The sequence below is a fragment of the Abramis brama genome (assembly GCF_963993115.1).
Source record: "Abramis brama genome assembly, chromosome: 11".
Lineage (NCBI taxonomy): Eukaryota > Metazoa > Chordata > Actinopteri > Cypriniformes > Leuciscidae > Abramis > Abramis brama.
The window spans coordinates 35,592,868-35,620,763 of NC_139973.1; the positions used below are offsets into that span (position 1 = coordinate 35,592,868).

The window sequence follows — 27,896 nt, forward strand, 5'->3', positions numbered from 1 at the left end:
AAGACTTAAAACTGCACATAAAAAGTACTGTAAAGTAATATAAGCTTGATGGCTCCTGGTTATATACTGTAGGTCCCAATAAACACTTATGTAGTGTGGAAAAAAGCAGGATGAAAACATAAATTTCATGTAAGAACCATGCAGGTTTAGAAAGATATGAAGGTGAGAAAATATTTTTCATTATTTTTCACTATTTCTTTAACCCTCATAATGCATTAAAAATCTGCATTTGATTTTCATAACTTAATATTTTTCTACTGAAACCATACTGCCTCTGAATAATAACTTCTCATTAATAAGTGAATGCACAAAAAATCAGGTTTGAATGTTAGTTATTACCACGTTATTACTACATTTACCCCCATTTACCCCCTTTGAGAAATTTCAAATTTAACATAAATTACAGAAAAAACACTGGGATTGGATAAAAAATTTCTCAGAATTCTCAACATTAACTGCTCAAAAACGATCCAAATTTATGAAACCTACATTTTCATTTTCTAACAAAACAACATTGATATTAATCTGGAATATTTTCCAAATTAAAAATATTTCTGTTTTGGGATAATCTTTCACTTTCAGATAAAAGATGATACATTTTTCATGCTGTAACGGTTCATCAATGGCATGAATGTTTATGTTTATCAACAAAATTCAGCACCAATGAGTTAAATATATTTTTTAAAAAGTATTTGAGGCAAATCGAACAAGTAAAAAACAAAAGTTTGCATAACATCATATGTAAAGACTCAGTTGATTTTTGAATAAAATGACTTTTTTTGTGTAATTAGAAGAATTACATGTATTTTGATAGACTTGGCTCATTTACAATATTGTTTTCTGTACTAAAACTATGCATTTTTTAATCTTTTATTCTTCTTCAAGGTAATATAATAATGGATATAATGCATTGTGATAGAGCTCTCCATCTCTGCACTCACCAGGATGCGGTCACTGTCTATGATAGTGTTGAGTCTGTGTGCGATGGTGAGGACGGTGCATTCCTTGAACTTTTCCCGGATGGTTTTCTGGATCAGCTCGTCTGTCCTATAGAGCACATGACATACATTTAAAGCTATAGCTATAGATTATAAAGGACCTTCAACAATCTCAGGTAAGCAAATAAAGGACTCACCGAGGGTCCACATTTGCAGTGGCCTCATCGATGATGAGAATACGGTTCCTCCTCAGAATGGCTCTAGCTAGACAGACGAGTTGCCGTTGGCCCACGCTGAAGTTTGATCCTGACTCAGCCAGTTCTGTCTCGAGCTTACCAGGCAACTCCTCCACAGCAGCCTTCAGCTGGACCTTTGAGCAGACCACATATGTCATAAGTCAGAGATCACTTATTAATGTAATAAGTAATTGATAATTAATGTAAATCTGCTGGGGTAAAAGGTCACACTGGAAAATGGATCTATGGGCCCGTTACAAAAGAACAATCTTGGGTCGTTCCACTCAAAAATCGATATAAAAATCAGCTAAAAACCTCTCAGGCCACAAAAACCCAAAATGATTTTTCCATTGGCTTTGGGATTATTGCAGGCAATAATCTCTATGACCAACAAAAGTTTATGATTCGTACACATGTTGTTTATCATGATAATCCTCACAAATGTACACACCTTTTATGAATTTTGAAGCCTAAATACAATCGGCAGGAGTAAAAAGCTAAATGTAGGCTATAGGCGAACTACACCGCGATTGCTTGACTTCAATGTCAGCACCATTAAGCTTCGGACAACTCTTTCAGTCTTTATTTTTTTTAAAAATCCACAGTAAAAAAAAAAAAACCTATCTAATCAATAAGTTATGACAACATATGTGTTTACATTGCTTTAACTCATCAAAAGTTAAGCAATTTGATGTTTAATGTAATTTAAGTTGAAATTACTTAAACACCAAGTTGATTGTACTTAATTTAAGGCAGCAACTGTTTTTTTTTACAATTTAGTTTCCCTAAAAAAGTTTGAGTTAGAATAGGTTAAAAGAGTGCAATTATAAACACGATGAGGCTGTAGTTTTCCTGTTCAATCCGATGTGATGATTTTTAATGTTCCTGATAACCTCTGCAGTCCCATTTAGCCAAAAAAAAAAAACACATTCAAAAAACCCACTGACTTCAGAGCGATGGAATCGGAAGTGCTAAAATGTAAACTCGTTTTCGGGTTTTGGCCTACAAAAATTATGTCATCCCTGCAGCAGGTCTCTATATTACAGCGAGTGTGTGCATGTTCACCTCTTCCAGAGAGTTCCACAAGTCAAGGTCTGAGTGCTGGCCGAAGGGGTCTAGGTTCTTCCTCATGGTTCCTGTGAACAGTACGGGATCCTGCGGGATGATTGACATCTTCTGACGGAGGTCGTGCAGGCCGATCTCTGAGGTCAACACTCCGTCCACGAAGATTTTACCATCTGGCTCCATCAGACGGAACAGTGCTGAAATCAGGGAACTTTTCCCTGCACCGGTCCGTCCAACGATTCCAACCTGATCAATGCAGAGCAGCAAACATCAGTGCGAATGTCCTGACAGACTCGTATGATGATCTGGAGCTGGTGCTGGACTCACCTTCTCTCTAGGTCTGAACATGGCAGAGATGTTTTTGAGGATGACGGGTCCATCAGAACTGTAAGAGAAGTTGACCTTGTCGAAGGTTATAAGGCCCCGATGTGGCCATTCGGGAGGGGGGCGTTTTTTGGTTTCCCAAGGTGCTTCACTTTCTAGCTCTGTGTACTCTAACACTCTCTCCACTGACGTCATCTAGAAGGACACATCATTCAGAAAGCAGATCAATTTATGTAAATATGCCCACACACACACACACACAATGAGAGGTTTACGTCAGTGGATCTCAACCATTATGACTTCAAGGCCCCTCATTGTCCACAACAATATTTGATATAACAATATTTTTCCGTCGGTGCATTCATATGTAAATTGCACAAGCTTATTTTGTCTTTTAGATGAAAAGATCTGAAAAAACCCAAACATTTACCCACCCGTAGAAATCAGGACAGAAGTGGTTGAAAGTGGAAAAAAGAGACATCAAGCGTAGCGTTAGTTCTGGCAGGTCACGTTAGTCAAGCTCGCATCAGCTGACCCTCAGCTGATCCACATCTACCTAAGGAATACGACGCCTATCACCGTATACATATATAAGCTCCTTCAGTATTATCAGCAGCTATCGCGTTTCTCAGGAGCTCATTACCCTCCTCCATCCCCAGCTCCTCCTCTCGCCCAGTCAGGATTCGCCATTCTGATTCCCCTTGAATCAGAATAAATTCTCGAATGATGTTGTACTTTAAAATCTTGAATTAAATATATTTGCAAACTTTCATGTTGGTTCTGTTCTGTTTACCCCAAGGGGGTTATCACTGCTCTCCCTGCTCTTATCCATATGCTAGGCTGCATGGATGCTCAGGGTGTTCTTGCCCAGAACGGAACCATACCGCCAATCCAAACTGTATGCTAATTGTCAATCGTATTTGACGGTAGTGGTCCTGACAGAAAGATTAAAACACCAGGTGTAAATGGGTATGTGTCTCCCTTGTCTACTTGTGATCCGATCGACCAAAACACATCTTAATACCAGGTGCAAACAGAGCCATAGACAGCATTCTTACCATCAGAATCAACCTGCAAGGTACTTCATAACCGAGTTGAAATGCACCATATAGAAAGCAACTTGCATGCACATCACAGAAATAGCACTATCAATTGATGAGTTTGATGTTCTTATGTTGCTAAGCTAACAATGCAATACTCCTATAAGAACAGTATTTTCAGTAACTCCGCGTTACTAAATAAAACAAGCATTCAATTGACCATTATTAAGAGTTTCTTAGAAGTAATTTATATAATCAAAATAATTATGAACAGTAGTTCAGGAGGATTATTTGATTAACCAAAAGTTTGAGGCAGTTTCATGAAATGGATATTTCAGTAAATTCAAATATTTCAAGGTTCTTACCATGTTCTCCACCTCGGCACTCTGTCTAACGCCCCACTGGAACATTCCCATTAGGGTGAGTGCATAAGACAAGGCCAATCCCACATCTCCCGCCCTCATACCTGTGAGAGTCAGACATGATCAACACTTCATTCACAAACTGGTCTCAAAAAAAGAGATTCAGCAAGTACAGTAGGGTACCATGTAAACGCATGAGCTTGAAACGGTTGACATTAATCCTAGGAAAAAAAAGATGTTTCCACTGATAATGATTTGAAACATCAATTACAAATTTATTTTCAATGGAAGTTGGTGATTTGAGGCTATATGACCATCAAAGACCAATTATCCTTGAGAGACGTCGCACATAACATTTTCACTTCGTATAGAATAAATGCATGAACGCAATCAAAAATACAGTAAAAACAGTTATTTTAAATTTGAATAATATTTCAGTTTTCTATGTTAATACATTTTAACATGTCATTTTTTCCTGTGATGCAAAGCTGGATTGTCAGCATCATTACTCCAGTCTTCAGTGTCACATGATCCTTCAGAAATCATTCTAATATGCTGATTTGATGCTCAAGATTAAAAACTTAATATTTTTTTCGAAACAAAGATACTTTTTATATAAACATTATGTATTTAAATTTAAATGAAAGTGTTTAATTTCACAGCTACTTTTTGTCAATCCCATTAGATATTTATGAAATGCATAATAATTCTAATATTTCTCCCCCTAGTTGTGCAGCTTGTGTTGTCTCAGTACTCAAGATCCAGTGCACTGCCACCATGAACGCCGGGGTGTGTTTGTGTTTTGGTGTATAGTGTGTATGCTTTGATCTGGATTTCTCACTGTCTTTAAGAAGAAGACATCCAAAGGCTGTGATGGTCACAAACACAGAACACATTCCATCCAAGCGCACTGCAAACCAGCGTGAAGTGGCCAAGAACAAGAACCAGGCCTCTGTAGGAGTACACATAACCTTTTAAACAACACATTTACAAGGTAAGAGCTAATCTGAGTCCTGAAAGTGACCGACTCCTTTACTAACCTGAGTGCAGGTCTTGATGGGCATCAAACGTTTGCTGAAACCTTTCCTCGGCTTTAAAGGCACGAATGGTCCAGAGGCCTTGCAGCGAGGAAGACAGATGGGAGAACACAGGACTTCGAGCTGTAGGAACGCAAATACACACGGTCATCAACATCAGAGCGACTAAACGTACAGGACACACAACAAAGATGCTCTGAAGAAACATTACCGAAGACGATATTATTCTCAGATTTGACGGAAGACATTTGAAGATGCTTACTAGTGGATTCAATGCGCTTGACGTCTCGAGATGTCCGCAGGAAGTAGCGGCGTAGAAACAGGAAGCATATCAATAGGGGCAGCACAGGAATCAAGATCCAAGGGATGACTGAACAAGCCACAGCAATGGTTCCGATGATTTGAAGAAACACCTGTAGTGCATAAGAGCATGAAAAAGGGAGAGATATACATGATAAAAATTGAAACATACATTTAATTTATAATACAGTAAAATAAAGTATAAAGTGTTCCAAATGGGAAGAGAGCTGTAGAAACACTGCGTCACGGCGGTTGAATGCTGGCTCATTAAAAGCACTTTGTGGTTTTGGCTGCTACTTTTGACCACAAACATTAATCAAAGAACACGGAAGAAAAACAGTGAGGCTGCCATGACAGCATGACTCGACATTTTCCGAGTGAGATCTCACTCAAATTACCCATAATCCCTGCAACCATGTTAACAATTTAAGGTTAGTGCGGGAATGACCACAGACTATGGCAGAATACAAACTGACAAAAGCATTACTGTGCTCGTGATTTTGGGACTCGCCACATAGAAGATCCACAATAACGTCAGAGTGAGATCTCCCTCTTTAAAACTATTTAAAGAAAACGCTTTGGTCAAAATGCCAGCGTTGTCATGTTCAGTATGGAATATGAGAATACTGTGTGTGCACTATAAAATGTATGCCTACTATTTCACAAAAATAGTATGTGAAACTGTATAAATTATGTAGTTACAACAATTCCAAAAAGTAGTATGCATTGCTGCTGTCACATGCCCTCATCATGTTGCATGTTTAATTTAGTAAGTGGCATTCAGTGGGGGTGTCTATACAATATGTATACTAGTGGTTCTCAATACAGGGGCCGGGGCTGACTAGGGGGCCTCAGCAAGCCGAAAACTTCTAAGTTGTCCTTTAAAATTTTTAATACTTGTTTTTCTTATTTTATTAACCTCCTTAAAACTTTTTTTTTTTTAGAACCACCACCACGATTCTCATGGCCTTGGAAAAAATGGATAGGTGAAGTAGTTTCTTTCCCCGCCATTGACTGGATTTTACGGCTTTCCGTGTTTTCACTGTTACACGGTAGGGGGAGCTATTACACATCTTCTGAAAGAGTACTGAATCTCCAGATCAAAACACAGTTGAAGAAGATGCAGGAACAAGTGATAGCATATCCAAGCAGAGGCATAGGTAAAATAATGTGATCATCAACATTTAACACATTTTATTTAACACTGAATGAAATGTCGACACAGGACGAGCTATAGGAAAGTGAAGCTTTGGGGGTGTTGATGGACGCAATCCATTTTTTGATCATCATTCTGAATCTGATCTGGGTGTAGTCTTTAAAGGAACACTCCACCGTTTTTTTAAATAGGGCTTATTCACCTTCTTTCCCAAATTTAGATAGGTGGGCAAATGCATTTTTGTCTCAGTGCATGCATTGTTTTAGTTTGACAGGGTCGGCGCTAGCTTAGCTTAGCCTAATGAATGGAATCCTTTGTTGCCAGCTAGCATGTCCTGAGTAAAAGTGATATAGAAAATAAAAAAACCCCACCTAATTACTTCTTGTGGCCTGCGTATTCACAACGAGTACAAATAGCGATGCAGATTAACACTAGGCGATTTCCTATGCAGATATTGACTTGGGACTATATTAGGGCGAAGCACTGCTACTTGGGCGCAGAGATATCACACCCAAGTAGCAGTGCTTCGCCTGTGCTTCCCCCTAATATAGTCCTTAATATATAAGTCAATATCTGCATAGGAAATCGCCTAGTGTTAATCTGCATCACTATTTGTACTCGTTGTGAATACGCAGGCCACAAGAAGTAATTAGGTGGGTTTTTTTTATTTTCTATATCACTTTTACTCAGGACATGCTAGCTGGCAACAAAGGATTCCATTCATTAGGCTAAGCTAAGCTAGCGCCGACCCTGTCAAACTAAAACAATGCATGCACTGAGACAAAAATGCATTTGCCCACCTATCTAAATGTAGGAAAGAAGGTGAATAAGCCCTATTTCAAAAAACGGTGGAGTGTTCCTTTAACAAAAACGCGTTTTTCTCAGCTTTTTGCTCAAAATGTTGCTTTTTTATGAAACTTACCCACATTCAAGTGTTGATTAAAAAAATGCATAAAGCTAGAATAAAACATTCTTTAATTCCTATCCAGTTAATCACAAACGACTGGAAAAGTCTTGCAATTCATTAAAAAGAGTGGGACCATTGAACAACATTCAGCTCTTAAAACTTCTGGAATCCTGAAATGTAAATATTCAGAAACTAGGAATGTTGCCCATAGATTGTAAAAAAGTTGTCATTACATCAAATGTACCAGATTTTGCCAACATGGAGTCAAGCTGTCGTAGTTAATCTGTTTTTTCTTCTTTTTTTTTTTGGCTTGTAGAAGTTCTGAATGGCCGGTCACTTAAAACTTTAGTAGCCAAAGTGGCCGGTGAGTGAAAAAGTTAATTTCAAACCCTGCACCTGACCAGTCAAAAATCGCCTTGCTTTAAAGGTGCCTTGTGTAAAAATTGAGGTAAAAATATCCAAAAAATGAGCTACATGCATCAAAAGAATGAGAAGAAATAAGGGCGATGATGTCATTAAAAAAATGTCAAGTTATAGTGCTGCAGAGATATCAACCTGAATTAGCATTAGCATTAATAGCCACGGCCCGACAGGTGTCGTAATACCAGTTTCGGCCATGGGAGGCGGTATGCCGGCAACATAACCACCAGCCAAACATGCAATACACGAATAACTCGCACGGCTTGTGGGCGTACTTGAACCTGATGTCAATCGTGTGGAAAGTACTGCCCACTACTACATTCAAATAAAATATGATAAAAAAGGAACAGAACCAGAGTAAACATTGGCACTGCTTTCCATCGCTGGAGACAACTAATGGACATGAAAAAAATGAGGTTTGAGTTCGAACTTGCAACATTTCTTTTGGATTGGTAAGTAAGATGCTGTTAGTATTTCGTTAGAAGTTTGTTTTATATGTTTGTGTAGATTTTCGGGAAGTTATAACATAGAAATGTATCGAAGGCTGTTCGATAAACGTATATAACGTTCATAAATACAGTATTGTAATATAGTACACATAGCACAATCTCTATTGCTCTTTTTTTCTTGCCAACTACGTGACCTATATTATGTATATTAAATGGCTTTCCTGAGGTAAATCTGACATAATTGTTCTCCAGCTGTGTTATTGACCTCTTCACGCTGATAAAAAACACTGATTGGTCGATATTATGTATGAGGAATACATTTTGGTAAGTTGTAGCCTAACGTTACTGTATCTTTCAGTGTTCGTGTTTTTTTACTATTGCTAGTAGAGATGATCGGTTCACATGCGCTAGGGATCTGTCGTGTAACATTTACAAGCGCCAAAACGGTATTTATTGTTTGAATTGCGTAATAAAATTGACAGAATCTGAGAGCTGAGATTTTTTTATATCATAACTAACCTGCTCTGTCTAGTCTGTCGGTCTCCGTGTCCTCTTTGCTTCGCGATTTTTCTGTGCGTGAGAAAATTGATGTGTGGTGTGAGAGCGTGTGAAAAGTGTTTGCGTGTGTCTCACGGTTAATGCGTGAGAGTTGGAAGCTCTGGTTACGTTGGCGCTAGCTTGGTCAACATCAGCGAATGCTGTCTGTCAAATTAATGTAATTCAAACTAACAATAAAAATGTAATATGAACAAAACGAATATGAACATATTCACTGGTAAAGGTGAAGGGGAGTAGCTTGAAGATATTCATACTCTAGAGTAGACCAACTCACTTTCTGGAGGTATACTGCCCCCATCTGGTATGGAATGTGGAGTATGAATTTATTTATTTTTACACAAGGCACCTTTAAGTAGGAAATCTTAGCAAACTTTTAGTCATCATAATGGTGTCAACTTGTAGTGTTACCGGGTGCAAGAATTCAAAGAGTAAACATTTAGTGGGAGCGAGTTATTTTCGGTTTCCAGTGAAGGATCCAGTGTGTTGTAGGAATTGAATTCCAGACATGTGAATTCGTAAACATGAAGAGAACTCTGTGGCAGAAAATTGGAAAAACATCCATGTTTGTAGTCAACATTTCAAACTGGATGACAACGAACACTGTTTTAGGCAAAACACAGGGGAAAAAAACAGAAAGACACTGCCGTTCTGTCAGTTCCGCTCAACCCCGCCGAAGTAGAACGCTGTCGCGTACAGGTAAAAGAGCTGTTGCCATAGTGTTCCATTTTTACCATAATGCTGTTTACAATGTTGACACAGTGCGATACAATTTTCAGTGAAAAACCTACTCTTGCAACAACTTTTTTGTTAATAACCCAAAGTTGATCTGGCTGTCTAATGAGTAGGGATACAAAAATGCAGAAGTACAATCTATGGTTTTCATAGAAGCCCTGGAGCTGACAAAAGTCAGCCGAATAACACGTTATGCAACATCCAACAGACTTTTAAAGACAAATAAACAGGAATTTCAAGGTCCAGGTAACACAGAGAAAGAGTAAACATTGCTCATTTACAAACCGAAATTGTAACAATACAAATTGGGTTAAAAATCATCAGACTTTTTTTTAAGTGATTTTACTAAAAATAAAATGAATGCATTGGGCAAAGTTTCTTTCATCTTCACTTTCACTAAACAGAGGAACACAAAAAGTGTATTGGCACTAGCACAAGAAAATGAAACAAATGATATTAACTTCCTTTGCGATTCCTTAAACTACGTGTCGATCTCAAAGTCAAAGTTGTGTATGTATGTGTACACAAAGTTGTGTACAAATATGTGTGTATGTGTCACCAGTGTATGTATCATTCCAAGACTTGAAAGCAGCAACACTGGAGAAATAGTACAAGCAGGATAGTGGTATGCTATTCTTTAGGAAGTATTCAACAATGCATGCTGACTTTGCTGCCACACTAAAGGGAACCAATAGTGAGAGAGGACTGTGGGAAAGGCTAAGTGACTGCAGAGTTTTCTCATCCTGAGAGAGAACAAGAAAGATTCTGCTGCCCCACACAATGAAAAGCTCCTTAAAAGAAAGACTATTGTACTTCCACTCAGTCTGTCAAGCTTCAGACAATAGCGCTCTGAGCACATAAAGTGACGCCTGTCCCCCACGCATTGACCACATTGTCATTTGCCAGGGGAAAAGCCACAATATGTTGTTAGACTACAACACTTGGTTTACCAGAGCGAATAATAATGCGTATGGCCACAAGTGATGGGTGCTCTAATATAGCCACGTTACCAGTGTGCAAATTACACAGTGTTTAACAGACGCCCAGCTACAAAACTTGCTTTACTAGGAAACACAAACCTGGATAAAATCCACAAATGTCCAGGGAAGTAAGGAATCAAGTTGGCCAATGTCTTTGGAGAACCGGTTGAGGATTCTTCCTGAAATGAAAAGAGAAAAACCATTTAGCAAACACAACAGCTTCCAGAACATCTAATGAGCTAGACAGGACACCATGAAGAAGGATATCAAGAAAAAAACAGAAATATTGTTATTTCTTAGAAAGTGACAAACAAAACTGCTTTATTGCTTGTTAATATTTGAATAAGCTTTATTGAATCGAAGTCATGACACTCTTTTGTCATTGAACCAGTAATAATAATGAAAGCACCACTAATTAAAAAGTAGAAATGCTGACAGTGACATACTGCGCAAACTTTTCTATTGCATTATTTTATCAACAAACAACAACAATCCCATAATGCCCTTTACTTATCTAACTGGTTATGATAATACTGGCCATAAAGGCCTTTAACCTACAATTTGAATCACTGAAAGGATAATAAATGACAGATTAAACAAATAATGCAAACAAAGGAGAGCTCAATCAACAATGGCACCATGCTGGATATCTATTTGTCATTTGTCAGAAATGTTTACAGCTAATTATGCTGAGATTACAAGTTCCAAAGAACTGACAGACAAACACCCACTAGTGCTAACCATTCTTTATTACTAGAGACCATAGATTATAAACGATAAAGGCTAGAACGTAGAGACACAGGATACAGTAGTTGTGGCAATTAATCCACAACACAAGCTTATTCCAACCATAAAAGTTTTTCTAAATGTGATTTCTGTGAGTGCATCTCGCAGTAATTGCGCCTCGTGTGTGCGCTGCTGATAACAGGATCACGGAAAAGGGCTCCAACTGACTCTTCAGCAGTCATAAAAACTATCTATTAGACTTTTGAGACTTGTAAATGCTCTTTTGCTCATGTTATCAACAGTAACACCCCGATAAGGAGACCACGATGACAGAACCCAGGTCTGCTGTTTGCTCTTTAGAAGGTGAGAAGAAACTACTCTATACTGGTCATATCTGGATACCACCATTTATTTAGCACAACTGTCATTCTAATACGCTGATGCATTTGTACATTGATAATTTATCCAATGTTTCTTGAGCATAAAATCAGAAGGATTTCTGAAGGATCATGTGACACTGAAGACTGGAGTAATGATGCTGAAAATTCAGCTTTACCATCACAGGAATAAATTACATTTTTAATATATTAAAATAGAAACCATTTATTTAAAATTGTAATAATATTTCACAATATTACTGTTTTTACTGTATTTCGTATAAAGCATAACAATCATTACGCCTATGTCTTTATAATGATAGGTGTTCCAACAGAGCAAGTTTTGATGGTATCTCCAAATAATTTCATTAATAATTAATAAAAACCATCAGAGGCTTATAAAAGGCTACAGATCAGATTGTCCTAATAATGCTTTATGACTTATCAATCCAGACCATCATTTTCTATTTTTCAAAACAGCCAGTGAGAGCTGAAGGATTGCACCTCAATCCAAACACTTCACGCGCAACACAGCCAATGTACCTCACTGCATGAGCAAAGGCCTCAAACGCTGCCATTTACACAATACTCCAGAGTAAACACTGAAATCCAGGGTAAACATCGAAGACACAGCTTTACACTTTCCTCCTCCACTGAGGAAGTCTGGGAATCTCTTTAAAACAGACAAAAGTGCACCTCAAAGACTGTGACTGCTTCTAGATGAATGTCATCCAGTACCCAGAAGCACTAAATTAAAGACATTTTTGGACAGCGCACATAGTAAGTGCAATAACATTCAATAGCCACAATCCGTACAAAAGGAAAACATAGGCACTAACAAATAAGTAGCTAAATTTACCATGGAATTACAGTAACATGTTTCGTTTGGAAATGTACCATGGTATTTTCAGGCCACAAAAGAAAACCCAATAAGCAATAGACACTTACAGACATACCACAAAGTACCATGGTAACTATATTATTTTATAAAGAGGTATAGTGGTAATAACAAGGTATTATTGGAGTACAATGCTAACACTGTGTTATATTTATAAAAATGGTATCATTCCGTAGTTGGTATGTACATTTTCAGGGATTTTCATAATTAAATGTCATTCAAATTAACAATTAATCATTAACATTAATAACACAAAATATGTGGAGGATTCCAAACACCATGTGTAGTCCTTTTAATTACTATACATACAGAGTATATACATTTATATAAAGTAAAAATTGAAAACACACATACAACTTCATTAAAACTTTTGACTTTGTGGATGATGAAATGTGTTGGACATTACTTTTGACTTTAAATTTAAGTTAATAATTTATATAGAATAATTGAATAATTTAAGTTTATTCAGCAAGGATGCATTCAATTCTATTATAAATAAAGGCTGTTCTTTTAAGTAAGCAAGTATGTAAACTTAATTTATATAGAACCTATCACAGATAGGAATCACAAAGTGCTTTACAAAGTGCAGCGATTTAAATAAAAGAACAATAAAACACAGATAAAACTATCAGAGCGAAAAACAAAACATAAAAGCCCAATCAACTAAAAGCTTGTCTAAATAGAAGTGTCTTCAGCTGCTTTTTAAAAGAATCAACAGATGTGAACCAGCACATGGTTGTTTTATGTATTTAACATTGATAATAATAATCAGAAATGTTTCTTAGCACCAAATCAGCATATTAAAATGAATTCTGAAGGATCATGTGACACTGAAGACTGGAGTAATGATGCTGAAAATTCAGCTTTGATCACAGGAATAAATTGCATTTTAAAATATATTCAATTAGGAAACAGTTGTTTTAAATTGTAATAATATTTCACAATATTACTGTTTTTAGTGTATTTTCGATCAAATATACAGTGCTGTTGAGCATAAGAGACTTTCAAAAACAAATAAAAATTACAGACGCAAACTTTTGAACGGTAGTGTGTATACGAACACGCAGTACACATCCAATGGATAAAATACAGCTATACCGGTCAGGTGAGATTCCAGGTGAGTGTTGCTGCATGACACACTGAGACTGACAGATGAACTGTGCTTTTGACATGTTTATATTAACTCACTATCACACGCAGTGAACGGAAACACTTTTTATTTTTATAAAAATATACTCCAACAGTGTTAAGTTGAGTCCACTTTACTATTACAAGCTGAGTATTAAAGAACAATTGATAACCTTAATCAAATTTCTTTATAAAAATTAATCAATCATCCATTAATAATGAACATTCTCATCTATTATCAAAGTACCAGGGTACCACTCTACCACAGTATTTCTTCTGATCCCTATATTATTGACGGATAATATATGGAGTCTGTGTATGAGGGATTTCGTTTGTGTAACTGCACATCAGCAGAGGTTTTCCAAGAACAGCACAGAACAGATAAATTGCTCTTAAGACTAAGAAAGAGGAAAGGAGGACATTTCACAGGATGTGCTGCCCTCTGTTGGTCACTTTCAACACTGCCTTCAAACTACCTTGATAAACAGACACAGGAATATAATAACTAAGTCATTCTTATTTTTGAACTCACCAATAGGGTTGATGTCAAAGAAACGGACCGGGGTTCTCAGGATGCTGTTGAACATACGGCTGTGTAATGTCTCTGCTGATCTCACCAGACAGTTAAACGTGATCAGAGCACGCGTGAAGCCGAAGATTATGGTGGCACCTGTTAAGCCTGATGATGAAGAGAAGCAAAGATACACAATTTGGAGACATATGAAACATGTCTACATTTGTACTTTGGCTGCCTTCGATCATGAGCATACCTGCATAGATGCCCAGATAGAAATCCAGGTTGAGGGGTTGAGTTGTGTTAGTGCCGTTGGTTAAAGTGACGTTTGTGGAGTCCAGCTTCTCCTGCTCTGTGGCCCTGTCAATCACAAAATAATGACATTACAGAAGCTAGTAATAACCAGAACATCACCACATCCGTTGTTTCACAAATTATCTGTGATTCATGTCTGGGGGCATTTTGATCATCACTTAAATCTACACATAACAGGAGGGTTAAGTAAAATGAATTGAAAGGTAATTTTAGGTGTCATACCATTGAGTTTTACATTTTTGCCTACTTTGATTTAATTATTCTATATAAACTTATGAAGATACTTTTTCAAACAATTTTTAGAGTGACTTTGCCACAAACAAGACTTTAAATTGAAAATATGTAAAGAAAAAGATATATAATTGAATGAATATAATTGAATGAATATAATGTATTGTTTATAAAAAATATAATATAATATAATATAATATAATAATATTTGGTGGGTACATGCATTATATTGCATATAATGTGTGCTGGTCAACTAGTCTAAAATTAAGAAACCCCTAGAAAACAGTAAGAAAAAAAAAAGAAAAAACATAGGAACATTGTGTGTACATTTAAGAAGGCTACTTAATTTATTATTCCAATATCCAAATATGATACTAAATCCCACAGGAAAAAAGGGCTTCTATTTGTGACGTGCTGTCTTTGCATTTGAACATTGCACATTTTAAACAGGATACGCATTAGCTGAATAAATGTTAGCCAATACAAACATATTTATAGAAAACAGATGACAATGAATAGACAGGAGTCCAATAATAGCAAAACAAATCACTTATTCTAAAAAGAATATCAAGTATAAGTTAGACGAATCCGACATTTAATGAGGGCTGTGTTAACAGTAAAATACAAAATACAACCATTGTATAATACAAAATGCTTTCTGACATTTTGACAGAAAAAAAACACAGGAAAGAACAAAATTTAAACTTAACCCATCAATTTTCATTTTACTATTATCCTCTCTCTCTGTGTGATATATGCGTGTGTGTGTGTGTGTGTGTGTGTGTGTGTGTGTGTGTGTGTGTGTGTGTGTGTGTGTGTGTGTGTGTGTGTGTGTGCATAAATATATATAATTTTTTGGAGAAAATGCTTTACAGTACTTTAATGCGCTGAAAATGGTAGCTTAGCAGCAAAGAGCACTCACCAATATGAAAGCCACCAGTCCTGAAGGACATAAAAAACCTATGGAGCAGAAAACAGCATTAGCATGAATCTCAGCGTGCGAGCGAGAGGTCTTTCAGTGTATCACTTTTAACCGCAGTAGCACTGCCATGCCTTTTACCTGTGCCAGAAGGTTGAGGAGTACAAGAAAAATCAACATGAAGGCGTTTGCTCCAGCTCGAAAATATTTCCAATACACGCGAAGACCAATGGTCCCCTCTATGCGCGTCTCCTCGACCATGGTTTGCACATGATCCATCTACACATTACAAACAATTTTAGTTGAAAATGTCTATGTTCATGATCAGACACTAATTAAAATCCCACCAATCCACTAGATGAAGCTATTGACCCATCTGATCTGTATATGTGAATGTACAGGGAAAGATCCCCCAAAAATAAACAAGAGAGTGAGTGAATCATGACAATTTTATACTATTCCTCACAATAGTACCGGACGGTGGAGGAGAAGTCAAAAGCACACCTACCGGCAGCTGATCGGATTCATCTTTAACAGATGAAGTTAGGGAACGACTGGAGTTCTGGGAGAGGGTCCGAATGCGGGGGGAGCGAGGAGCCTCTCCTTTTTCACTCCCACCCTCCTCTTCCTCATCCTTCTTCAGCAGAGAGGTGAAATCCACTCCTGACTGCTGAAGCTCAGAGTATGTGCCGCTTGCCACCATGTGTCCCTGAGAGAGATCAAAACGATTACATTTGGGCTCATTTATTCACAAATGGTGGAATGCAAATTGAATGAAATGGCTCACCTCCTTCAAAACCAGGATCTGATCGGCAGCCTTCAGGAACTGCAGCTGATGAGTAACCAAGATCCTGGGCTTCTCCTTCAGAATACCACAAATACAGCTGCAAGGACAGTCAGTGCTCTTAATAATCACCTCAAAGAAATGTTAACATAAGAGTGAAAACTACAACAATACTCATGGTTCAATAGTTTGAGGTTGGTAAGATTTGTTAATGTTTTTGAAAGAAGTCTCTTATGGCTGAATTTATTTGATCTAAAATATGGTAAAAATAGTAATACTGTGAAAATTAATATATTTTAAAATATAATTTATTCTGTGATGACAAAGCTGGATTTTCAGCATCATTCGTCTTCAGTGTCACATGATCCTTCAGAAATCATTCTAATATGCTGATTTAATGCTCAAGAAACATTTTAACATCATTAGCAGTACATTAGCGGTTACATTTAGTCATTTAGCAGACGTTTTTGTCCAAAGCGACTTACAAATTAGGACTAAATTAAGCGAGTCATCGTGAAGAGGCAAAAACAACGCAAGAAGTGCTCAAAATACGAAGTTCAGGCATTGTTCAGAGTAGCATAAGCCCGATGAGGGAGGATTAAAGGAAAAGGAAAGGTTTTTTTTTTTTTTATGAGGTTAAGTGCTCACGGAAGAGATGGGTTTTCAGCTGTCTTTTGAATGTTGTCAGGGATTCTGCGTTCCGGATGAGGGTGGGGAGAGCGTTCCACCAGCATGGAACCGTGAATGAGAATGTTCTAGAAAGTGATTTTGTGGCTCTCTGTGATGGAACCACGAGGCGTCGCTCGTTGACCGATCGTAGGCTTCTGGTAGGGATGTAGACTCGTAGGAGTGAGTGAAAGTAGGAGGGAGCTGAGCCTGTGATAGATCTGTAAGCAAGCGTCAATGCCTTGATCTTGACGCGAGCAGCGAGTGGTAGCCAGTGCAGAGAGATGAACAGGGGAGTGACGTGGGCCCTTTTTGGCTCGTTGAAGACAAGACGAGCTGCAGCGTTCTGAATCATTTGTAGAGGTTTAGTTGCACATGATGGAAGTCCAGCCAGCAGAGCATTGCAGTAGTCAAGCCTAGAAATGACCAGGGACGGGAAGTTGTCTTTGAAAAATGGGAAGTTGTTCAACTGCTCATTTCAAAGTCAACGTTCATGTGGTGAAAGTCGAGTCGCTGATGACGCCATGAATGAACAAATAAGCCTGAACCTGGAGCTTAGACTCGAACTCGGGTTTTCTTGTGCACAGTTATGGCATATGACACAGCGCTCCTACATAACAGCTTATTTTTATCAGTTCTTTTGTCTTTGGTTGTTGTATTTCTTACAGATTTCTGCTCTTTCTAAATCAGATACAGATAAAGTAGCACAGTAAAGAAACATTTATATGAATGCATCATTAGTGAGAGTGATTGTGTGTGAATTAGTTATACCTGGCAGTGTCTCTATACTAATAGTGAAGCTGTGGGTTTCATTTCCTAAGAAAAATCTGCTAGAATTTTTCAGTTTCTAAACTATTTTATTGATAAATAGCACTGATCTGCGCTACTGAATGTTTCTGTGTGCGTGCGATCTGCGTGTGATGTGCGAGCTACTGTCTGTCTGTATGTGTGTGTGTTACAGTGCAGCAGCGCATTAGTTTAGAACTGCGTTTAACTTACGTGTACAATAAGCGGTTTAAAACTTGAGTTCACCCGATAAATTTTGAGCATCTAGATAGTAAAATCAAATATACCTTGTGGGGCACTCTCAGAGTATGCATTCATTTGCCATTTTAACTGTTGAAAACAGAGCGTAAAAGTGGACTTCAAAGATTTCTTATTCTGTTGCGCCCTCTATAGGCCGTGAACAGCGACTACTCGACATCAAGCTTAAAGCGTCATGGCAGGGCATTAAAGTACACAGATAGCAGATTTCTCTCGAGTCAAGAGTCGGTTAATGGTTACAACAGTTCTAGAGTCACCTGTACACTGAACTAAAGAAACAGTCCAGAGTTGGAGCCGTCTGTGAAGGACCGATGAGCTGCTAATATGAGCATGCGTAAACCGAGCAGTTGACTCGAAAGACGGAGCGAAATTAGTTTTTTAAATGGTTTCTAATGGTTTAGGTAAAAAGGTGAGTGATTAAGACTAATTTATTCACTTTATGCTTGAGGCATGTAAAACATCCACGTTTCACATCATTATTGTATACATGATGTCATTGCGTGATTACGTAGACGAACTGGTGAATCGTTTTTTTTGAGCCTATTCATTGAAATGAACCGTCCAAAAGATCCAGTTCAAGGAAAAGAATCGGACTTCCCATCACTAGCGTCTTGATGTGTCATATGAACTACTTTCATGAAGCTTTTATGGTTTATTTGGCCCTTTATTGAGTTTGACCGCCCCTAAACACTAAAAGCTCTTATTGTATGGAAAAGAACAGAGTGAAGAGCAACAGAAAAATGCAACAGGATCCGTGAAGAGTAAAGACTTACTGTTCAAACAGGTGTCTGCCCACTTCAGCATCCACTGCACTCAATGGATCATCCAACAGGTAAATGTCAGCATCCTGATACACAGCCCTAAAACCCACAGACAGTAACAGGTCTGCTTAAAATATACACTTCCTATTAGCAAATATATGTCAGTTTGTTTATATAGAAATGGCTTATGGTTTGATTTTTTCCCACTATATTATACACCTTAGAAAGTGTCATTGTTTACATTAAATAATCAGTATGTCCAAGATACAGTCTTCTGTATGCACATTATGCATTATATACATTATATATTTTTCTTTTCTTTCTTTTTTTGCTCACACTAATGTATCCGTTAAGGTTAGGAAAGGGCTCGTGTTTAATTGTATTACTGAATAATGAAGAGGAAAAATGGTTGGGTTAACAGGTTGTGATACCTAGCCAGGTTGACTCGAGCTTTCTGCCCTCCACTGAGAGTTGCTCCTCGGTCTCCGATCACAGTCAAATCCCCATCAGGAAGCAGCTCCATGTCCTATACGACACAGAGAGAACTACAGTTTGCTTAAAATAACTTTAGCTTTATGCTGGTGTAGATGTCAATTTAAAGTTTACAGTATATAGCTTTGGAGTGAGCTACACATACTAAAACTAGTGCTGTCAATGTAGTGTTATTTGACGGCAATAATGTTTGCTTTAATGCACTTAACAAATAACCCCAATGCATAAATAGAAAATTACATTAAAAAGGCAAAATACAACACAACAGCCAAATACACCAGTCTGTATGTACATAGACCAACAAAAAAAAAATTGGTCTATTAAAATGCTTTCTTCTAACACAAAAATGTAAAGTCTTTGAATGATCATCTTTGGAGGCTCTCAGCAAATACACTACTTTTCAAAAGTTTGCAGTCAGTAAGCTTTTTCTGAAAGAAACTAATACCTTTTTTCAGCAAAGATGCATTAAATTGATCGAAAGTAAGTGTAAATACATTTATAATGTTACAAAATATTACAGTTTCAAATAAATGGTGAACTTTCTATTCATCAAACAATTCTGAACAAAAATGTATTACATTTTCCACAAATAATATTTGTGGTATATTATCAATATTGATAATAAGAAATTGCTCCTTGAGCACCAAATCAGCATATTAGAATTATAGAAAATAGTTACTTTAAATTTTAATTATATTTCACAATGTTACTGTTTGTACTATTTTTCATTAAATAAAATGTAGCCTTAGTGGCATAAGAGTCTTGTTTTAAAAAACATTAAAATGTCTTACAGGGCCCAAACTTTTAAAGGTAGTGTAAAAAGTATGTACTTAATTGTTTAAATTAAATAATCAGCATGTGTACTTAATTCATTTGATGATCCTGATTAAAACAAAGTAAACACTAAAGAACCTTACTGAGAATGTAATCTGGAAGTAGATAGATAAGATCAGAAAGGCAAGAGTGTGATGGATGAATAACTAATAAGCGTCTCACCCTTTTGAGCGCACAGGCTTTGAGGACCCTCTCATATCGCTGGGGCTGCAGCTCCTTTCCGAACAGTATGTTGCTCCGAATGGTCCCTGGAAAAACCCAAGGCTGCTGTGAGGCATACGTCAGCTCACCTTTGACCTTTATAACACCCTTTTCTGCTGGAAGCTCCCCCAGAACAGAGCTGAGGAGAGAGGACTGCAGGATACAGGTCATGACTCATGATTAGTAACTAATAACACTAGTGGTTGACATGATCACTATTTTAATTGGTAAGCTTGGGAAAAATGAAATTATTGTGATTGACCTTTCCAGCCCCCACAGGACCAATAACAGCCAGAAGTTGACCTGGCTTCACAGTAAAAGACAGATTTTGTAATGTTGGAGCATCCAGAGTCTGTCAAGTAGAAAGGAGAAAACATATTAGTCTTAACATGCAAAAAGGGGGAAAAGTGAAACCCTTTGTTACAACAAATATCTATTTCAAATACATTTTGTTCTTTTAAATTATTATTCAACAAAGTATTCTGAACAAAAAAGCAACAAATCAGCATATTAGAATGAATTCTGAAGGATCATGTGACACTGAAGACTGGAGTAATGATGCTGAAAATGAACGATTGTCTAATACACTTTATATACAACTTATATTGAACTTATTTCATTTTTAAAATAAAATGTTAGGCCTATATCTATAACATCTATAAAAAGTAATTTTGAGATCATCTGCTTGTTGACCTCTTAAAGTTGCCAAAATTAGCAAACAAGAAATTTAGTCTTTTTCTTCCAAGAAAATGGACCAAAACACTGATATCCCATTAGGCCGCGTGTCTAGCAAAGCGTTTTTTAACCAGCTGAAAACATACAGAATGGGAATAAAATGGCACTTCTTGAGCCATTTCATTGAGTATTTAATAAATACATAAATATATGACTATAAATGTGTTAATATCTATAAACGATATAAATAATATTTAGGGATGTGTGAGACTATTCGACTAGTCGATTAAACAGTATTGCTGTGCATTTGATCATGATATTGAAAATATCAACAAAATTTAAAACAAACAACATCTACACTAATTAATACATGTATTACAAAAACATTTGATAAAATACATAAGGAAGCCAAAAAAAAAAAAAAAAAAGACACTATGTTTTTGGGATCAAGATAAAACTTGCACTGCTTGATGGGCACTATATCGACTTGTAGTTCTGCATTTCCAAAAGTATAACTCTGGGGAAGGTGTGTGTGTACTTTATACATTTATATACACTGAACTCACCTTGTCCCAGTAGCATATGAGATCCTGAATCTCCACAGATGCCTCTTTCTTCTCCTCCTGAGAAAGGGGGACGTTGGTTCTCACAAGCTCATCGAGCAAGAGGAACTTCTGCACGAGAAAGAAAAACCACAGACGCTTATGAACACAAGGTCATCACACAAAAAAACTGCTGTAATAACACTCACACTCACACTCACTGACAGTGCAGCTGCAGTAATTTTGTTTCTGTGGTTAACCCAAACTAGGACTGTCCAGCAAGAAGAAGAAATGAGTTCAGTGTGTTCACATCACAAAATAAATATAATCAGCTTTTTCTAAACAGACACTCCATGATTACAAAATCTGCACGTTCATGTTGGACTTATGCAACAGTAGCAGCGTCAGTGGAAACTTTAGAATAGATCTAAAATTAACCCTGAAAATGATACCAACAGCACAACCAGAGACGACAGAGATTTGTATGCTATTACTTGTGGCAAATAGTCTTAACATTTTATTTATTTGTTATTTGTATTGAAAGTTGAATATTCATGTTATATAAGTTCTGCTCATTTCTAATGTGCAAGATTGGGTTGGAAATATAGACTTCTCGATTTTAACTGATTCTCATTTTGATGAACCGGAATCGATTCTTAAATCCCAAGGATCTATATTTTAGTCTATGCTGTTTTCAGTTCATGTGTACAAAACTTCACTAAACTATGGGTGTATCAGTTTATCGTGTACACAAACTGAGGCACCGGTAAGGACATTAAGGACACTGGATCACTACACATTTGGACCCTGATGGTGACATGACGTCACTACTTGTATTTATGAACAACAGCAGAACTGATATTTTTCTAGCATTTATGTTTTTAATGTTATGTTTGCCTGTAACATTTCAGCTATAGATTAATTATAAATGTTAGGTAGATTATGTTAAGTACCTGTCTGGCCATGTATGTTTATGCTGAAATATAATTAAATAACGGTTTGTTTTTTCAAAGCCTCTATCCTGTGTTATTATGTGTAGTGATTCGTCTCTTGTGACATACACTTCGCGCTTCCGAACTTCTGGTAAGGGAACCTAGTGAGCAACGATACTCCCTGGTTTTCACAGTGCATTGTGGGACTTTTTAGGGAGCAAACATTTCAGTGCACTGGAAGGATTTTGCAATTGAGGCAACCCGTAAAATGGCCGACTCCCTGATCAGTGCCCTGACTAACAAACTAGGGAGCTGATTGAGACGCACCCATTATTTGTAGCGCACCCCCCATCCAGTAAATTGCAATAAGCTTTGTGCTGTTACTTTTGATATGAAACAATTCAAATTATGTCAATTTTATTACAAAAGTCTAACAATAATTACAGTTTTGTGGCTCTTTAATGTGTCGTGACAGATCGCTGTATTTTAAAGGGATACTTCACCTCTGGAAAGATGAATGTGTATGTAAAATGGGTCATTTATGTAGAAGAAATGTGAAATTACTTTTTTAATTTGGCGCTTTCTAGACTGAGAAAAACCAGAAAATGTAGTTTTGGCTTATGTAGATGAAAGACAACAACTCCCAGAATGCACTTGCTTCGCTGCCCTAGGAGGCCACTCCCAAGCCACGCCTACCGGTAAGAGAGCACAGTTAAACAACAAGTCTAGGCTACTAGTGAGTCTCCGTGACGAGTCTGCCCGGGATTTCGAGATCGCCCAAAATGTCCGGGATTCGGCTTTTGCGTCCTAGAGTCGCCATTCATTATGTTTACTGTGGCGAGCAGGACGAGGCTGAGGGGCGCGGGAGAACGGCGCGAGGCCGGTGGCGTGATTACTGATGAGCGGCACCTGTGAGACGCACCGGTCTCGTATCTCTCACGGAGGAGCGGGAATTTTCTTAGCAATGTTAAAACGCATTACAAAAAACTATCACTTGTTTAGCGTTCATGTAAACACTACATTCAGATTCACCAATCGGAATGAATTCAGTTAGATTGAAACAAAAGGTGTGCATGTAAACAATGAATGGCGACAGCAGAAAGCAAAAGCCGAATCCCGGACATTTTGGACGATCTCGACGGCCAGACATGTCCGGGAAAAAGAGGATGGTAACCCCTACTACTCAACTTTCTCCACAGAACAAGAGCCTGCTAGCTTAGCTTCCAAAAAAATATGGCTGACACTATGTGTACATTCTGTGAGTGTGATCCCCCCCTCTATGGGCGGGTTGAAAACATGCGGGACAGCTCCTACTACTGGCTGAAGTCTTTAGCCTCTGGCCAAAAAATCCTCTGGCCAAAAAATCCATTTTTTCCAGACAAAAAATACTTAAATCTCTCGTCTCAGGGGGATTTGAGCGTGGAAAGCATGGTAATTTGAAAATACTACAGGTTTTCTACTAATACAAAGCTTAATGCTAAATCCTGAAGTATCCCTTTAAGCGGCACTTGAACGATCATCTTATCTGCTTTACTACTAGTTACAGCACAAAATAAACATGAATGAACATCAGTAGGAATGTTGAAAGATCTGATGCAACTTACTGAAATCCATATCATATCTCATGTTATCGCTCTATCAGTGTTTCAATCACGGAAAGGCGTAATAAAACAGCTTGTAAACCATGTCATGTAATGTTAGAAAAGCCATAAAAAAACAATGTCACCATAGAAAAGCCATTCAGTTGATCATAAACTCAATAGTTAGCTAGAAAAATGGCTAACTATGGAGCATTTTGCTAAATATGTTATCCAATATTATAATAAAAAATAATTATTATAATCAAAACTGCCTTGTGTGCAATTTAAACATTTGTATACAAATCAGTTGTTAATTTTAACCTTCAATATTATAGTAATGCACCAACTGACAGGGTTCCCTATATAGTTTACAGTAGAGATGGGGAGTCGACTCCAAAAGAGTCGATTCCTCGACTCTCACTAGCCCTAGTGTCGGAATCGACTCCAGGTCAGGAATCGACTCCCAGTGTCAAGTGTTTTTTTCAAGTTCAACACAGCAACAGTTCATTATAACGAAAAGATTATAATGAATGTAAAGATACGGAAATTAAAACAAAAAGATAAAGAAATGAGAGGAAAAAATAAGTAATGCCAGGAAAACAAAGAACAATAATGTATAGTTTTTTTCTGTTGGGTCTGTTTTGCGGCTCAATCAATCATGATGTGGTTCAATACAGTCAATTGGTTGTGATTGGCACAAAACACTGCAGTAGGTTTTACGAACCAATCATGTACCAGTCCTCAGGGTGAGATTGGGACATGCCCATAATTGGTAAGTGGTGGTTGATTGAGTGATACTGTTGAGTGATGACTGTTTTTGAATCCAGTAACGTTAACTTATAATGGCAACCCCGACCTCAACCGTGTGGAAATATTTCAACCAGACCGAAGACAAAACTAAAGTTCGTGTAGTTTCTGAACAGTAAAACATTTGACTGATTTGTATATTTTATTATATTTATTATATTTTAGTATATTAAAATTTAGTTTTAGGTTAAAATAAGTTGTTACAGAGAGTAAAAATGAAGGTAAATGAAAATCTGTGATCTTAAGATTAATAATAAATGTTTATACTGCAAGTAATTCACCTCTCATTTTCAAAACATTTGATGCTGTTATACATTGGCAGGTTTTGCATATTTATGAATAATATATGATGTATTATAGTATGTGTAGCAACGCTGTGTTTATGAAATGCAAAAACGGCAATAAAACTGGTAATGTGTTGCAATCAGTCATTAAATATACTTTTTTATTTCATATAGGCATTCTTAGAGGTGATTTTTGTTTCTTGTCTGTGTTGATTCATTTTTCAATATTAAACATTTTAATAATGACCTTTACTTATTTGTATACAAAATTAGACGTTTTCTACAGAAGATCTTTGATATCTATAATTTCCAGGTAATGTATGTAATCATGTAGGTTATCCCTAAATAAGACATTAAAAGACAAGTGCTGTGTAAATAAGAGTATAGTGTTTAGTGTTGTACTTCTGAAAACTGAAGGGAGTAAATTAAGTGTATAACAAAAACTATGTAATGCTTTGTGTGCTTGTCAATTCTTATATATGCATCCTTGTTTCCTTTCCGCTTACCTCCATCCCCTTAGGATGCGAGGATGGAACATTAACATTAGTGAAATGGCATGTACTCACTCTATATGAAGTTCATTTTCTATTATTAAATGACAAGTGCATTAAAAACTATTATTAAACAACAGTTATTATTGGTAATAATATAACTAATATTTTTCAATGTTAAACAAAAAAAGTTAAAAAATAAAGTTAAACATGCTTAAGTTAAAGTTCATAGCTTCACTACATTAAAATTATATAAAATAATATACAAAATAAATAGATAAATACACTGTCTAAAACAAGTCTGCTTTTACAAGTTTAATGATTAATACTAACATATTGCACACTTAAATATGATTTGAAGAAGCTGCGATGTGAAAATGAGGGGGATTTATAAGGTTTAGTTGATTAAACATTTTAGTATAGGAAACATTTGTATCCTCGCTCTTGACTCCTCAGGAAGCCTCCTCGTTCCTCGCCCTCCTCCTGGTGGAATTAAAGAATTTAGATGTCCTACATGAGAGCGGAGCTCGATCAGTTTCAGGGTCGTAGGACATACGAGCGAGAAGTGAGGAAACGAGGAAGCATATTGAGACAGTTTTTCTAATGATAGAGGTTGTACCTTGATCCTCCGGATGCTGATGGCAGTCTCAGACACTTTCTCAATAGCAGAGGGGAAGAACAGAGTAACGGTGAGGCGGACGGCACTGTACAGCGACACGGCCACAAACACACGACTGGCAGAGATGGTGTTGCCCACTAGCACGTACACGGTGAAGGTCACAAACAGGATGATTTTATTCGCCGTGAAGAACGAGGCCATGTTCAGGCCACGGAGATAAGAGCTATTCATGATTTTTGAGATCTCCTTCCTACAAGAAAAAAAAAAAAGAGCTTTATCCACTCATGCCCAAGAATCACAAATATATTACGTCCTAGAGCTGGGCGGCCCTGCATAGTACTTCACAAGGACGGTTTGCACAATAAAAATTCATTCTGTCTTTAAAAATAAAGTTAAAAAGACAGATCAAATGCAGAACCACAGATAACATTAAAAGAAGCATTGTTTGTGGCACTGAAAGGTTAAAGCTTCTCTGAGATATCATGGCTTCTAAATTTAATACACATTACTAAACACATTAAGTTTTTGACATGCTGGCATTTACTGAAACATGCTATGAAAGAATGTGATGTTTTGGCACTGGATTGTGTATGCCGTGTATTCTCTTCTATAGTCAGTTTTCACTTTCATGTCATTGCAGTTCATGGCAGAACAACAGTCTTAGAAGACTTTTTCTGAGAAAGTTGGATAAACTAGTAAAACCGTTTATATATAGCCATATGAATAACAACAAATCCAGTTTAACGGCACAGGCATGTTCTATCACTCCCTTGATTGACCTAAGATTTTACAGACCTTTAAAATAGTCATTTTAAGACTTTAAATCAAAAGAGATAATCAAAGCCCATAAATCCTTTGGCATTGTGCTGGCTTCAGTGAAGAATTCTGCTGACCTATGTCAGAGCCATAGCAGTATAATAACCCTAAATAACCCCACAGTATATAATTTACCTTCGTACATCAGTAACCAGCGCTGCAAATGGCTTCTCCCAGGCGTACATCTTAATTATACGTATACCGGATACCACCTCATTCATGGTGCGTATCCTATTGTCAGTAAAGGCTGCGGTCTTACTCCTGTGAGACAGAGAGAAAGACAATGTTTTTGGGCTATATTCTAAAACATAAACGATTATCCTGCAATTAGGAGCATCTTATTAGGTTTAATCTTTGTTAAAACACATTACACAACCCAGAATTGGATCTGACCATGGCCTTGATCAACATTGAAATGGATTTTTGATATTGTGTGCGATGTGTGCTGGTACTAACATTTTTACAAGAAAATTAAAAAGCTGGATAAGCTTTGGACTTGCTAATTAACTTCTAAAAATGCAAGAAATTCTGAATTAAAATGTTCAAATAATAATGATTAAGATCATTAAGGTCTCAGATTATGATGTGAAAATCTAAAGATTACATTTTTCGATTTTCATACTGTCAGTCGCCTGTTCTGGCCTTTCTTAAATTATATTTTTCTGAAAAATTAAAGTTGTATAAATGTTTGAAGTGGTTGTAATGACAGGAGAATTGGGGGCATTGTTTTCTTAAGAGAACTAAATTGAAAAGAAA

The 27,896-nt window shown here is 37.0% G+C and overlaps 1 protein-coding gene across 1 annotated transcript in view; it reads right to left on the minus strand.

Annotated features, from left to right (window-relative positions):
* The window catches only part of abcc4 (ATP binding cassette subfamily C member 4 (PEL blood group)), a 46,971-nt gene that overhangs the window by 4,123 nt on the left and 14,952 nt on the right, over positions 1-27,896 (minus strand). Inside the window, exons 7-28 of the mRNA XM_084128503.1 lie at positions 27,276-27,401; positions 26,325-26,574; positions 21,636-21,743; positions 20,657-20,746; positions 20,356-20,547; positions 19,299-19,393; positions 18,880-18,966; positions 16,400-16,496; positions 16,121-16,321; positions 15,754-15,891; positions 15,616-15,653; positions 14,404-14,507; positions 14,166-14,312; positions 10,604-10,683; positions 5,265-5,415; positions 5,006-5,125; positions 4,807-4,917; positions 3,969-4,069; positions 2,567-2,758; positions 2,240-2,485; positions 1,136-1,308; positions 942-1,047 (exon numbers count right to left, since the gene is read on the minus strand). Coding sequence (XP_083984629.1) covers positions 942-1,047; positions 1,136-1,308; positions 2,240-2,485; positions 2,567-2,758; positions 3,969-4,069; positions 4,807-4,917; positions 5,006-5,125; positions 5,265-5,415; positions 10,604-10,683; positions 14,166-14,312; positions 14,404-14,507; positions 15,616-15,653; positions 15,754-15,891; positions 16,121-16,321; positions 16,400-16,496; positions 18,880-18,966; positions 19,299-19,393; positions 20,356-20,547; positions 20,657-20,746; positions 21,636-21,743; positions 26,325-26,574; positions 27,276-27,401 — 2,953 coding nt within the window. The remainder of the gene's footprint in view (positions 1-941; positions 1,048-1,135; positions 1,309-2,239; positions 2,486-2,566; positions 2,759-3,968; positions 4,070-4,806; positions 4,918-5,005; positions 5,126-5,264; positions 5,416-10,603; positions 10,684-14,165; positions 14,313-14,403; positions 14,508-15,615; positions 15,654-15,753; positions 15,892-16,120; positions 16,322-16,399; positions 16,497-18,879; positions 18,967-19,298; positions 19,394-20,355; positions 20,548-20,656; positions 20,747-21,635; positions 21,744-26,324; positions 26,575-27,275; positions 27,402-27,896) is intronic.